The sequence below is a fragment of the Cheilinus undulatus genome, linkage group 22 (assembly GCF_018320785.1).
Source record: "Cheilinus undulatus linkage group 22, ASM1832078v1, whole genome shotgun sequence".
NCBI lineage: Eukaryota > Metazoa > Chordata > Actinopteri > Labriformes > Labridae > Cheilinus > Cheilinus undulatus.
The window spans coordinates 32,625,593-32,640,381 of NC_054886.1; the positions used below are offsets into that span (position 1 = coordinate 32,625,593).

Genomic DNA, 14,789 nt, shown 5'->3' on the forward strand with positions numbered 1-14,789 from the left:
TAAGTGGACAAAATTGGACAAAAAGCCCTCTTTAGTGCCCTCTACGTGGAGAAAATTGGACAAAGTGCTCTTTTTAGTCCCCTGTAAGTGGACACATTTTGACAAAGTGCCCTTTTTAGAGCCCTCCAAGTGGACACCATTTGACAAAGTGCTCCTTTTAGTCCCCTGTAAGTGGACACATTTTGACAAAGTGCCCTTTTTAGTGCCCTCCAAGTGGTCACTGTTTGACCAAGATCTCTTTTTAGTCACCTCTAAGTGGACACATTTTGACAAAGTGCCCTTTTTAGTGCCCTCCAAGTGGACACTATTTGACAAAGTGCTCCTTTTAGTCCCCTGTAAGTGGACACATTTTGACAAAGTGCCCTTTTTAGTGCCCTCCAAGTGGTCACTATTTGACCAAGATCTCTTTTTAGTCACCTCTAAGTGGACACATTTTGACAAAGTGCCCTTTTTAGTGCCCTCCAAGTGGACACTATTTGACAAAGTGCTCCTTTTAGTCCCCTGTAAGTGGACACATTTTGACAAAGTGCCCTTTTTAGTGCCCTCCAAGTGGTCACTATTTGACCAAGATCTCTTTTTAGTCACCTCTAAGTGGACGCATTTTGACAAAGTGCCCTTTTTAGTGCCCTCTAAGTGGACACTATTTGACCAAGTGCTTTTTTTAGTCCCCTACAAGTGGACAAAATCTGACTCAGTGCCCTCTAAGTGGACAAAATATGCAGAAGTACTGCCTTAAGTACCCTTTCATTGGGCAGGATGCCTCTCAATCACCAAAACCTGAGCGGGGGACATTTCCTACAGTGGAGATAAAGCAATTAAGGGCTCTAATTTCATTTTCACAAACAGCCTCCCTTGTGTATCTTTGTTAAATACTTTAATAGTTTGTAATTACGCTTCATTTTTTAAACAAAGGTTTAAGGTGTAGTTATATATACAAAAAAGTTAAATCTTATGCAAAGTTTCTAACTATTTGACATAAGTTAAAAAAAGCTGTGGTATGACTAACATCTGTAGAGGTTACTGGCACCAACAATTGTTGCACCAAATTTCATTCCAATCCATCCAAAAGTGACTAAAATATTTGTGTCAGAACTAAAGCATAAAACTACGTTAATGTCATTTAAAGAGCCAAGCTACTGAAAAAGTCTTCAACTCTGACAAGATAATCACATACAAGCACGTGAGATTAGAGGGCTCAGTGGACTGTGTTTGTTTAAGACACTGTTACCATAGCAACTGTGGTTTTCGACAGCCCTTATGAATGTGTTACATGTGAGGAAATCTCTAGTTACAGTTGAGTAACATCAGAACAGGTAAAGACTTTAACACACCTGGTGTTTGGGTGTGTTGTAGGGAATGTTGGATCAGGAAATCAATGAGTAACTGAATTAGGAACTTATTAACCTTCCCTTAAGTCTGTAGACTATCTAAAAGACGAGAAGATAGAGTAAAGTGAGGTTATCAGAGTGGACATTGGGGAAAACTCCTCTGAGTGTTTCTGAGATATCGAGCTCACAAGAACGGTCTGTACAGACAACCCAAACTATAACGGTCTTGGCCCCAACTGCAACATATACCTGACTATTAGAGTGTTACTATTGCTTTGTAAACCTCCCCTGTATAAATAGTTTACAAAAATAGGATCAACTCTGTTGCAACTCTCCACAATTCTCTCAGCTCTGCTCTGACTAAACTCAACAGTCTAGACATTCTTGTCTTTCCCTTCCCGTCTCCTCCCTCCTCTTCCACTCCACCTCTCTTTCCTTCTATCATCTTTAGTCAGTTCATCTCTTATTTTTCTCCTTTCAGTCCTCTTTAGTAACCCTTTTCCTCTGCTGCTGTCATGTTCTGGAGGTTTGCAGCTCTGTCTCTCATTTTTCTCCTCCTCCTCGTTCAAGGTCGGAACCTCAACTTGACTGACGGTGAGTAAAAATACACTCTTCTTATCATAATCTTTATCACACTCTGCTTTGGCTCTGTAGAGTAAAAACAATGTGGATCTGAAAGGTCACTTTGTGGGGTTGTTTTGGAACCAAGCCTGTTTTAATCTTGTCGTCTTCGTGCTAGCTTTGCCACAAACAAAGACAGACACAAAAGACAAACACACCTCAGAGCTTTCATCATGAAATATGCAGTACAGACTGACAGATTGGATAGCAGCACAGACACCTTAAACACTGACATGAAGGCTGCGGCACCTGTTGACCTATTTGTACCGACAACAGAAAGGTCCAGGGTTGAGTAAAGGGAGTGGCTAAAGACAAATAAAGCAAACCTCATATGCAAAACAAGCAATTTAAAAAGTAACTGTTCAGATCTTGTGAAATGTGCCGTTTAACAACAATTTAGAGGGTTGTTGCAGACGTTTAAAAGTCGAGTAAAAACTATTTAAGAACCAATTGAAGAAATTTAAGACTATCTAGAACTTTAAAACCATGATAGCCTTAGTTCTCTTCATATTCCACGAGGGACTCTGCAAGTTTTTACTGTTTCTTTTGGCACATCTTGCAAGGTGGCTCTTAACTGTGGCAAACAATAAACATTCACAATAAAACAGCTTTATGAAACAACTTTGCTAATATGCTTTTACCCTAAGCTAACTAAATTTTGTTATTTAGCCAAACATTAGCATTATATTTGCAGACTCAAAGTAAAACCCCAAAGCTATTTTCTACTTTTACTTTAAAGTTCAAATTTTAGCAAGCTAAAAGAGCCCTACACAACTGTTATACATCCATCCATTTTCTACACTGTTTATCCTGTTGGGGGTCGCGGGGCTGGAGCCTATCCCAACTGTTATTGGGCGAGAGGTGGGGTACCTAGGCTGGTTGCCTGTCAATCACAGTGCTGACACATAGAGACAGTCAACTAGATGTGCCCACATTCACACCTATAGCCAATTCAGAGTGATACAATAACTGGACTTAAATATTTATTCATCGCAATTGGAATTTTTTTTGTTTGGTGTAACCAATCTTAATATAGCTATGTGTAAATATACTTGATATTTGCCTTAGTTTAAACTATGCTAAGTCACTCCTGACAATCTCATGCAAATCTGCTTCACTGTAACGTAACTTTCTTGGAAAGATGATTTTCAACTGACCAACGATTGTCAGAAATGTTATCAGCTGTCTGCAATTCATAATTCATTTTAGAAGTCATTTAAAGGTTTATGTTGGGGCACAGATGGCCTAGTGGTTAAGGTGCATCCCATTTGCACAGGCAACCGAGGTTCAAGGAGCCAGTGGCTCCTTTCCTGCATGTCTCACCCCCATTCCAGTTCACTGTCCTCCTCTATGATTAAAGTAAAACAATGCACAATGTATTTTATTGAGTTCATGTCCAATGGGGTTTTGTGTTTTTATTTAAGTTTCAATCACTGAGCTATGTAAATTTATATAAATATAGTTAAATGAAGTGGATTGGATTGAATAATTGCAAGAAATTAACTCACATATCACATATTTTCCTCCATCAGTTCAGTACTTTTCCTCTCCATGGGAATTTGGCTTTCCAGAGATTGATGGCTCACCCGTGAACACGTGTGGGATCCCTTCTGCCTCCACCCTCGACATCACCACTACCACTACAGTATCCACTACAACCACAACTAAAACAACACCCGTCACCAGGAAGGTGAGTCAGCCCTAAATGAAAGCTGTAGATTGACTGGGATTTGGACTTACTGAAAAACGCTTTCTTTCCTTTTCCCATAAGGGGAAATCTGATAGGGTTAAGAAATCCAGACAAATATTCTCCAAGGCTCAAAGCTAGCTTAAAGGTTTATTGTACAACTTTTAGGGCAATTTTTAGACCAAAACAAGCGCCCCCTTTGGAAAAAAACAGACTCTTCTATATCTGTTCATGATCTGAAAATAAAATAAAATTCAGCCGACCTTCATATCCCTTGTGGTGGCAGGTCTAACTGTTCAAAGAGGGATGGTCTCACAGTCAAGTATGAAACATGTTTAAGCCTCTGAGTGAAACAAGCTGAAGCTAGCACCATCACGTTAGTGTGAACACAGAGCTGAGAACAGCAAACCCAGAGGAGGTTTGGAAGTCAGTACAATTAGTCAGTTTCATTGGGATGAGCATTGAAATCCAGTACCGACATAGTAGCGGTAGCAACACATCTGATACCTAAAGTACCGAATGAAAATTTAGATTTAGGTACTTTGTTTTGGTACCTTGCTGCCCCAATGCCATCCCCATCACTCCAAAGGAAAGGAACAAAATGCTTTATGTTAAGTTACACCTGTTTCTTTTACCTGTTTGTTCTACTGGCATCTTATCTCTAAATAATTTATATCAAGACAGCTGCCAACTTTTAAGACGTTTTTCTCTCGAGAGTATCAATTCTGGCACCGTTCAAGGATCAGTTTAGCACTGGTATTATAAAAACACACAAAGATCCCCAATAAACCTTCAATTAAGAGCCATGGATGGACCAATTAGAAGTCAGTTAAGAGTGCTGACTGACATGCTTTTTGTAGCCTTGCATTGCCTAGCTTTACCCATTCTTTCAAAGGTTTTTGCCTTCTTTAACCTCTTTTGTCACGCATTTTCCAGCAGGTGGTGACCACGATCAAAAAGCCAACCATCCAATCATCACCAAGAAAAGCTCAAACTAGAAAAAATGTGACACCAATCAGGCCGATGCCTGCACCTTCAGCACCAATCACTAACAGACACTCCAACCCTTCCCTCAACCTTCTCTATCAGCTCCTGACCAACAGCAGGCGCCACCAGGGTGGCTCTACACTACGATTCAGAAATCTGAGCTCTCAGCCAATGGGAGGGCGGCCTCATCGAGGTCAAAGGGCTGAGAGAAAAAGATGGAAAATGGGTTCGTCTTCTTCAGAGGACTCGAGTGACTAGTCTTTAAATTATATCACATCTTCCTTTTGTTTTTGGGTACAACGTTTTTGTTAAAATCCAAGTCATGGAACGATTCTACAATTTCAGTCACAATTTTATAATGGGTTGACATGCATGTTGGAAAAAAACTGTTGCATTGTCATTATAGATGTTGTATATTTCTAAAATGTGTATTTATTGGAATGTAACTATTTATTTTCTGCTGATGTACCAAACACCATGACCAATCTTAATTTTTGCCAATATTTTTATTTCCATGATGTCCAGTTTAAAATTTCAGTATAGAATAGTTTAACAAATATACCAAAAAAGTATTCACATATCAAACATCCTGTTCGTCTGAATAAGAAGTGCTTAGTTGTTGTTACATAAAACTTTTAATCAACTGTTAATAAAATGCTTTATCACTCATAAATTTCATAAGCTTTAAATTCTATCACCATATGTATAAAATGCAGCCTCACCCAAATAATATGAGCATTTAAAATTTGCCAGATATGTCATCCATGATGGAGGTGGTCCTTAGATCCTTGTGGAGCATGTCTTGTATTTCATAGCTTTAAGTTTAAATTCAGAGCGTTGCTTCTGTCAGTACATTCGTGTATCAGCACTGTTGTTTCCAAGCTTCTGCTGATCCGAGGGTGAAAGAGTCTGAACTGGTTGTTTGTCTTTTCTCTGATCTTTGGAGGGGCCTTTGGTGTGTTGTTTACCTGAGAACACATCAGAGGAAATCCTGTTGAACTGACTTGTGAAAAAAACATGGGCAAACTTTGCTTTTCATTGTTTCTGAGCTCCTGAAGTCCTGAAATGAACTCTCTGGCCTGGGGAGATCCCTCAGAGTTTTGTTTTATAACTATAAGAGATTTAATGACAGATTTAAGTAGCCTTGATTGATTCTAGGCCCAGGTCACCCCACCAATGATCAAGCAGTCTTGGCTAACGTCAAGGCTCTGCAATAATCCTCAAGTGTGTGGCGCAAATAGAAATAATGTACAGCTCCCATTGGGTCTGAGCCTATTAATGATTCCAGATTGGAATGTCTCCAATGGGATACGACTATAGGTTTTTTGCAAATGATGTTGAGCTGCAGTGGAGAACTCCAGATGGGGTCAAGTAATTTATGCACAGACAGAAACATTAGTAAAATGGCAAGTTTACGACTATGCCAACTGTTCAAAGTATGAAAATAAACATTCTTTAGCCACTTTTGTGTCCCGAAAGTAGAGCACATTCATCTAAAGGCTGGAGGAGTGGTGTCACACAGCTATCGTACCATGTCCTTTCCCACAAAGTTGTCTGGCTTGGATAAAGAACAGTTTGCTTTAGCTCATTAAACTCTGATCTTGCACCTGTTCCGTCAGCCAGTCGGTCTCGTCTCACTTCTTGTGGAGAGAAAATCAATCTTTTTAAGGAGATGTGAATCATTTGGCTCATCTCAGTAGAACTGGTTGTTCAGCTTCCAAACGGCTCTTTATTTGGCAGTTTGGCTTTTTAAATGTGGATTATATAAAAAATAGAGGAAAGAAAACTGGGAGCTAGCTACTGTGGTTCAGTTTCAGAGATCATGCTCGTTCGTGAACAACATGCCATCATTCAGGCTCTTGCCTCACAAGGTTTATTTTCTGAGAAGTTTATCAGTGTCTCAATTAAAAGCATGACAAGGACATACAGATGCAACAAAAGAAGATATGTGGTTGGTTAGAGTCACTATGGTGCTCATACCTTCTCTTCCTCTGAGCTCCGGCAACACTGAACTTCTTACATTTGGGAAATGGATGTCAGACTTTCTTTTGGCCACTAAATTGCCACCGCTGTTACTAACGTTACAACGGTCAGACAGGAAGGAGTGCTCGCAGATTTGACTCCTCTCTGGCATCTGAAGAGAATAGAGAGGAAACATTGGACAAGCAGTTTCTTCACTGGGGTGGTATTAGCACATACACTGTGTTACCTGGTACGTCAGTGGTCCTGTAAGGTGGCTGGGCAAAGACTGTTGGGTCAATCGACTGTACATGCCACTCTGATGCCATGGTTTTTCTGTGCACCTTTGAGGAAACACACTAAATCGTAATCTAGAACATGGCAAATTGTTCCGATAACAATTAACTGTTTTGTTGGGTGTGTGAAATCAGAGCAAAACTCAACATTTCAAATGTTGTATATTCTGACTTACTCAAGGGACAATTTTACATTCTTAACTATAAAGTGTTGTCAAGAAAATCTACAAAACATGACAGTTCTTGTTTTTATAATGGTCAGGTGACCTGATACTTTTGTCCGTATAGTGTACCTTACTATATCATTTCAAAGCTGCACCTGAGAAACGTACAGACTAGACCTCATTGAGCAAAGGCTTTCAAGTCTTTAGTTTTCTGCTAAATCAATCATGGAAGTACGAATACCTAAGGTTGCTGGTCGCAGAATGGAAACCCGTCCCAGCAGTAAAGTGATCACTGGTGCCAGGACTGTTGGTACTGACGACAGAAATGGAGGGTATAAGGGGAGTGGAGGATGGAGGGAGGAGCAGAGGAGTGGAGGAGGGTGGAGGGGGTGGAGGAGGTGGAGAGGAACTAGAAACACTGAAATCTAACACGTTAACATCTGGAGACATGTACATGTTGTTGAGGATCCGTGCTGAAGCTTGGTCTGGATTTACCGAGGCCATGAAGGAGGCTGTAGATACATTCATTGACTCATTCCTCTCTGAGATGTATCTTTTATTCTGTGTCTCTGAGGTTTTTTGAGCTTTTGGCATCATTGTTATGTGGGACTTGGTGGTGTTGCCAAAAGATTCAAGCTTTGTTTTAGGCTCCCCAATCAAGACATTCACGCTAGGTTCTGTGAACTCAAGATTTGAGCTTCGAGCAACCTTTGGGATCTGATCTACCAAAGACTTGGTTGTTGGGTTAATGGACACAGAAGGAGCTAGATCTTGTCTATTCTCCTTATCATCCATTTTCAAAGTTTTAGGGGCTGTTGTAGCTATTGGTGTTTTGTTTACAGGGATTTCATTTGGTGAGGGAGTTGAGGATTCTGTGGTGATCTTGGACTTGGTAGTGGTTTGCTGACAGATGCTGCTGGGGTCATTGAATTCAGGACCTTCCTTGTAATCTCTGCTAGAAGAATTGGATGTGTCTTTGTGTTTAACAGCTTTGTTGCTGACAGGGCTTTTTGTAAAACATGCATAGTTCTCCAAAATGTCCTGTTTTGAAGTGTTGCTACTGTCCTGCTTAGCTGTGGTTGTGATCAATACTTCTCCTAGGTCCTTGTTTGTTTGAAGGTCCGTTGAAGGTTTGCTAAAAACAAATGTGGTGTCATTTTTGGGTTTAGTGTCCAAGGATGATCCAGTTTGGATGGTTTCTCTTGGTACTAGGGCGCTAAGTGCAAGACCTTCCCCTTCGGAGGACTGTGCTGAAAGATCTGTGTAAATACTCTTTGAGGGACTATTTGACAGAGACACATTTTCTTTGGTAATTCTTGGACCAGATTTTGAAGTAGTCTTAGAAGGCTTGGTGGTTGAAGCTATGACTTTTGGACTGTTAGAAGTGAGTCTTTGCTCTGTGTCTCTGTCTGAAGAACTTGTCTGAGGCTTTGAGGTTGTAGCTGTCCTGCATGGCTTGGGGGTTGATGGGATAGTTGGGCTTGTGACATTTACTACGTTTATATTGATGCTTTTCTGGTCACTGTTGGAAGATTTAGAGGTTGTGGAAGTTACCACAGTTTCAGTGTATTCTGAAGTGGAAACTGTACAATCAAACGTTGGTTTAGGAGAAGAACTCTTCACTGGATGATCAGCATTTAAGCTTTTCGGCAATTTAAGCACTTTTGTGTTTGAGTTGTTCTTGCTCTTTCCAAAGTCTTGACTTGGCTCAAACTTCAATGATGCCTGGATTTCAATCATACTTTTCTTAGACACACTTGTTGAAGTGTTCTCTGAGCAACTGGAATGTGCACCCATTGAATTTCTTTCTTTCTTGTTTGTATTTTCCAAGTTGTCCTCTCTTGGCTCCAAAGATGCAGCTTTCCCATGCTTTGGTTTGGTATCTACCATGTTATCGTTCTTAAGATCTGCCGCAGTCTTTGAGGTCTCCAATGAATCAGAAGTACGGGTTCTCGTTGGCTTAGAAATCTCAGGTTCCTTCTTAAACTCTGCCTTCCCAGGTTTACTTTTCATGGCTGTTTGGCCATGGTTGATTTTGGTCACTTTTGCTGCAGTTTCAGGAATCTTGGCACCTGATGTTTTGGGTTGTTTGGTGGACACTGAAGGTTCTGAAGTGTTGTGCATGTTTTTAGGCTTTGAAGGCTGCTTGGATTTTGTTTTGGGCAACTTGTCTTCTCTGTCCTCTTTATTCCCCTTCTCCTTTTCTTTGTTGAATTTCTCTTCTAGGCCTTCAGATTGTTTCTTGTCTTTCCGTCTTTGGTTCTTATCATTTACATCATCCTTGTCCCGTTTTTGGCTTTTTGCTATTTTGGGAAGTGTGGAGTTTTCTCTGTGGTCTTTTTGGATCTTAGCATTCAACTCATCCAAAAACCTTTATTGATAAAGGAAGAAGCACCAAGTCAGCATTTAAGATACCATATTCATGGCTAATTCCAGTCAGCCAAACAAACACAGGTAAAACTGGGTGACTATGATGTAGCAATGCAATGTAGCAACACCCAGGTAGAATTACCTTATGTCGAAAGAGTCTTGTGTGAACAGAGGGTGCTCCAGAAGTTCAGAACAGTGAGCTCTACTGTCTGGATCCATCTGGAGACAACTCTTAGAGAGAAGGCCCAATGGCATTAGAATCTTATTTCAGAGAAGTTGAAGCACTCATGTAGAGTTATTTTGAACAACTGTCTGGTCGCAAACAAACTAACACCACCTTACAGTACCTGTGCAACATCCAGAGCATTGGTGGCAACTGATGGAAAGCGCTGCTCCAGTGGGATTCTACTGGAGCATTGGGGCAGTCGGACTCCAGAAAAAACAGGATTCCTGTAGAACAACTCCTGGTGATGAGCTGTCAGGTTACCTGATATATAAAGAATGAAAACCCAGAGAGTACAACTGTTTTAGGAGAGCTAAGATAGGAAATTTAGCATATTTTCCCTAGCTTGTTTGCTTACCAAAGCACCTGACGATGTGGTATATCTGATCAAGGTCAGAGTCTCCGGGAAACAGAGGCTGACCTGTCAACATCTCCAACAGCAGACAACCGACTGCCCACACATCAACAGGTCTACACACATAAATACAAAACTGTAACTGTTATTTTACCAACAGATAACTTCAATCTTACAGCCTTAGGCAAGTTTCAACACTTACTTGCCATACTTGGTGTCACCCACTAGTAGTTCAGGGGCTCTGTACCAGCGCGTGGCCACATAGTCAGTGTATACACCCCCATCAGCAGGTGTAGTCATTGTCCGAGCAAAGCCAAAGTCACATAGTTTAACCACGTCCCCCTGAGAGATGAGTATGTTCTCTGGTTTGATGTCACGGTGGATTATCTTGGACAGAAAATGGGTGTAAGACTAGGTTAAAACCTAGTATAAGGCTGACTGCAACTATCAGGGATGCCTGTTGTAGACAACGCCAGTGGCTAGAAAGTCTACAGGACTGAGTAATTAGTGATCTTTATTGCCTCCACATCAGGTAAATTGGTAAAAGTGGGGGAAAAAACAATTTTTTGTAAAGTGTATGGATTGTACTCAATGTATGTCTAAATTTTCTACAGATAATTGTAGCGTGGAGTTTCATTTAGAGCTTTGAAGTATTAACTTCGTTCCCATTCATTTCCAGCAGTTGTACCCCACTTCCTGCCCACCATCTGGTATTTGCACATCATCGATATTTTGTGACTGCAAACTACAGATGGCAGTCAAGGTTATGGAAATTTTAAATATTGAGATTTAACTTTGGAAGTTGGATTCTAACATTAGTTGATGCCTCTTAATAGGAATTATTAGATTAAATCAACTTCTGCTACGCTTTATAAATGCTTTGGCATTTGTTTGAGTTAAACTGACTTAAACAAACCCACTATTTCAGAACCAGTCAGGACTTCCAAAAACAAAATAAGGCATCCTCACATTCTGCTGGTGACAGAAGGCTACAGCTCTCAGGACCTGGTACAGGTACTGTCGGCTGGTGTTAAGGTCCAGTCCATTCGGGTTTTGCTCCAAGTCATCCAGAAGTGTTCGCTCCACAAATTCAAACACCAGATACCAGCGGCGGCGACGTTTCCAAACTTCGAGAAGGTTCACCAGATTGTCATGGCGCAGTTGCTGCAAGATAGCACAATTAAAGGTGTGTTTTCAGGAATCAAATTTTATTTCCTTTAAGATTAGCAATAATAATAATAATCCCAGCAGCACAGAAAACCCTATAAGAGCTTCTGAAAACTTCCTCGTAATATTTTCATATTGTTTTTTCTTTTGCCACTCCTCCTCTGATGTTTCAGGCTTTAGTATTGTTGTGAGAAGATGCCTCTGAAGTGCTTTGACTTTGTTTTGTGACTGACAGGCTGCTTTTGTGTTATCAGTCACTCAGGTTTCAAGCTCAAAGACGCTGCTCGCTGCTCAGTTACTCATTGATTGATCGGCTGATGGACTGATTGACAGATACCCTCAGCAGCTTGATTTCCCTTAGAGCGATCTTCTTCACTGTCTTGTCATCATCTGAGTCCATGAACTTCTTGATGGCGACGAGGCGGCCGGATTCTTTGTGACGGCACTTCAGCACGGTGCCATAGCTGCCCTCTCCGACCAGACCCAGGGACTCGTAACGCTCCATAAAGCTCTACAGGGGAGAGGAATTATAATAGTTCTTAAACGTGAAATAAAACTATGAAACGCCATAGCTAAAAGGAATAAAAAACAATATATTTCAAAAGAACTGTAAGTACTGTAAGTTCTAAAAGAACTGCGCTGTCAAGGTGCTTTGACAGTTTTTTTCTATTGTCTCTTTTTGCTACATTTAGATTTTTAATAAAGACTGTATACATAAAGATATTATAGATGTTATGGTTTAAAATGTTTCACGGGGATTTGTTGTAGGCTTTTAAGTGGACCACAAGGTTAAAAACTAAACCAAACGTGAGAAAACTTAACTTCTAAAAAAAAAATTCTAATTAAAAAAATAAAAAATAAAAAAAATAAAATACAAATAAAAATATAAATAAAATATAAAAATAAAAATAAATAAATAAATAAATAAAGAATAATAAAATGTTATAATAAAATAAAATTTAAAAAATTATAATAAAAATATGAAAAATAGAAAAATAAGTAAAAAAAAAAAAAAAGAATAATAAATAGAAAAATAAATAAAATAATAAACCAAAAATAAAAATCAAAGTAACTGCCAGAGTATCTCTTGAGTCATTTTTGCCGGTGCCAAGCCCAGATAAAGGAGGAGGGTTTGGAAATGTGACATTATAACAACAAGAATGGACAAAAGCAAGTTCATTTGTAGTACTAAACATGTTTAGGGTCTTTTTACTCACTTTTTTTCTCTCTCATGATGTTTTTCCTCTCTCCTACAGCGTCCATTACAATTAAATGTATACCAAAAATTATGAAAATTAGGCAATGACGTCATTTAGCAACTTCTAGTGACTTTTAGAACAGCCAATAGCTACTTTCCTTACTGAGGAGTTGGCAACACTGGTCTTCAACATAGCAGAGGTGATGTACTGTACTCTGTGGAAGGGCAATCTCTGGGTCAACTTTCAGTCTTTGTTACTTATAGTCAATATAATTGGCTTACTTTGAGTGGCATGATGTGAATGAAATAAGTGAAAATTGCAGTGGATGAGAAACATGTGAATTACATATTTTAACTTGAGTTAAACTCAGAACATTTATTTCCTCTACTTAAAACCTCTCATGTTATCAGTTAAGAAAAATAAACTTAAAACAAAAAGTAAGGCCATTTGTGTTTGGTACATTATTTCTTTGTTGTAACAATGCTTGTTGGTAATAAATCTCACGCCGTTGGAAAGCCTGTTTATTACCCTTTTAAATGATGCCACATTTGTAAGGATCATGCGTTTTTGGGACAAGCGGCAGAGCTGAGTATGTGGGTTGCGCTCATGAGACATGTGCCATGTACAATAACCAATAATAATTACCAAGTTTCAGTATAAAAAATTGTTTTATTTTTGCTAAATGTTCCTTGGCAATGTTACTACTCAGGTACTCTTGTGTACTTTTTTTTTTTTTTTTTTTTAACAGGTATATGCTGAATCATTTTTAGCTCTGGATGGTTTGGTAAATGAGAAAAGCATCTGTCACAAATTTCTGTATTTGAAAAAAAAATATCTGATTTGTGCTGGAAAATAGAAAAATATAAATAGAACATAAAAAAATAATGAACCAGAAGTTGCAGCCTTGTGGAAAATTAAGAAACTAAACCAACTCTAACTGTTATAGTCTGCTTTTGAAAAAAGCATTTGGAAATACCTAATGAATGAATGAATTGAATTCAAACAACTTTATTAATCCCTCAAGAGGCAATTGGATAGGAAAAGCAGAAGAAAACAGCTTAAACTAGTCTAATATTTAACTAAACTCAGACAATATTTGTTAGCTAAAATACAAAACAAGACCTAAAAAATAAATGCTGGTATGGCGATATGGAAGTTGACCAAATTTAGAGGACTTTTCCCCTTTAAGCCTGTATTCTAATTGTCATTTAACTAGCTACACGATAAATGCAGCTTAACAGAATATTTTCATTGAGTGGTATTTGTACTTTAAGTAGTCTAAAACCTAAAAGTCCATTCCAAACCCCAATAAAGGACTTCATAAGGTGTTATGACGAGCAAGTAGTCGTGATCACGTCAGAAATGAACAAACGTTCAGCACTGCTGGCAGCTTAATTTCGGTGAACAAAGTCAAACATGAACAAACTCACCTCTCTGTGGAGTTCCTGAGTCGATGAAACCGTCCCGGTGAGCGTCCGTTAATAACGTAAACACCGTTGTAACCTCGTCTCTGTGCTCTGAGACACCGGAGAAGACCGTTTGCCCTTGCGCGCGAGCGTGCGTGTGGTTCTGACTCGTTGCCATAGTAGCGCCTCCCGCCACGCTCCACGCGACCATGAAATGAAAGGACAAGAGTGTGACGTCAACATTTTTCATATTAACGGTAGTTTTTAAAATAAAAAAAAACAACCTTTGTTAGCTTTCAAAACGAGAACTAGGCGGTTGAAGGTAAGACATTCCTCTATTAGAAGAAAAGTTTTTAACAAAGATGTCCCGAGTATATTACTACTTTTCTACCCCAAGAAACCCCGTTTAAACAAACGTCTTTAAAATAAATTTAATCATATAAATATAATCATATTATAGTGTTCTTAGACTGAAAAATGGCACATGATTTATATGGAGTTAGCTGTATAATTTGCTCCCAGCCACCTGAAATTTTTCATTTAAAACCCATTACATTAAAACACACGTTTAGCATCTATGATCACAATTAGAAAATGCTAAATGCCATCTTTTCGTTAAACAAATCAACTACCACTACCCTATTCTCCACAGCGGCATCATAGAAGCCTCAATGAACAGAAGCTCTTTAACGCCACCTGCTGTCCATTGAAGTACACATACTATTTTACTACTGCGGCTCTCATTTTTGTTTCCACAACACAGCCATCCTCAAATAAATCCCGTTTATATTAAGGTAAAGTTTGTTAATTTTATGTTAAGAGATATTTGATTGAACAGCATGTATCACCACTTAACATGACTGACTTAATATCTCTGATTGATATAGAGGAAAGTTTATATATATATATATATATATATATATATATATTTATTTATTTATTTAACCAAAATACAACATTACAAAAAGAAAGAAAACATTTTTTTTAAACCATTAAGACCAGAGATCATAGCTGACTTTAATGGAAA

General features: G+C 38.9%; 2 protein-coding genes across 3 annotated transcripts; one reads left to right on the forward strand and one right to left on the reverse strand.

The window, feature by feature from the left end:
- Positions 1 to 1,587: 1,587 nt before the first annotated feature.
- On the forward strand, positions 1,588 to 5,440 carry LOC121504252 (nucleolar and spindle-associated protein 1-B-like). 2 transcript variants are annotated; one of them, XM_041778950.1, is made up of 3 exons: positions 1,588 to 1,922; positions 3,482 to 3,639; positions 4,576 to 5,440. In XM_041778950.1, exons 1-3 carry the CDS (start codon positions 1,844 to 1,846, stop codon positions 4,879 to 4,881), a joined length of 543 nt encoding a protein of 180 aa, XP_041634884.1. In that variant the 5' UTR covers positions 1,588 to 1,843; the 3' UTR covers positions 4,882 to 5,440. The 2 variants fall into 2 exon arrangements, with proteins under 2 accessions (XP_041634884.1, XP_041634883.1); XM_041778949.1 differs by having other exon boundaries at positions 4,573 to 5,427.
- Positions 5,441 to 5,449: 9 nt separating this feature from the next.
- LOC121504251 (serine/threonine-protein kinase MAK-like) lies at positions 5,450 to 13,913 on the reverse strand. The gene is made up of 11 exons (XM_041778948.1): positions 13,787 to 13,913; positions 11,495 to 11,668; positions 10,960 to 11,154; positions 10,193 to 10,377; positions 9,994 to 10,106; positions 9,760 to 9,899; positions 9,555 to 9,643; positions 7,284 to 9,413; positions 6,833 to 6,926; positions 6,604 to 6,757; positions 5,450 to 5,591 (listed from the first exon to the last, which is right to left on the reverse strand). Exons 2-11 carry the CDS (start codon positions 11,660 to 11,662, stop codon positions 5,470 to 5,472), a joined length of 3,390 nt encoding a protein of 1,129 aa, XP_041634882.1. The 5' UTR covers positions 11,663 to 11,668; positions 13,787 to 13,913; the 3' UTR covers positions 5,450 to 5,469.
- Positions 13,914 to 14,789: the final 876 nt, after the last annotated feature.

Excerpts from the sequence above, each read along its gene's own strand:
- LOC121504251 (XM_041778948.1), bottom strand. The coding sequence starts at position 11,662 with ATGGAGCGTTACGAGTCCCTGGGTCTGGTCGGAGAGGGCAGCTATGGC. Across the intron at positions 11,155-11,494 it reads GGGAAATCAAGCTGCTGAGG|CAACTGCGCCATGACAATCT; the intron begins GTATCTGTCAAT and ends GCTATCTTGCAG. Across the intron at positions 10,107-10,192 it reads GGTGACACCAAGTATGGCAA|ACCTGTTGATGTGTGGGCAG; the intron begins GTAAGTGTTGAA and ends TTATGTGTGTAG.
- LOC121504252 (XM_041778949.1), top strand. The coding sequence starts at position 1,844 with ATGTTCTGGAGGTTTGCAGCTCTGTCTCTCATTTTTCTCCTCCTCCTC. Across the intron at positions 1,923-3,481 it reads GAACCTCAACTTGACTGACG|TTCAGTACTTTTCCTCTCCA; the intron begins GTGAGTAAAAAT and ends TTCCTCCATCAG. Across the intron at positions 3,640-4,572 it reads CAACACCCGTCACCAGGAAG|CAGGTGGTGACCACGATCAA; the intron begins GTGAGTCAGCCC and ends CGCATTTTCCAG.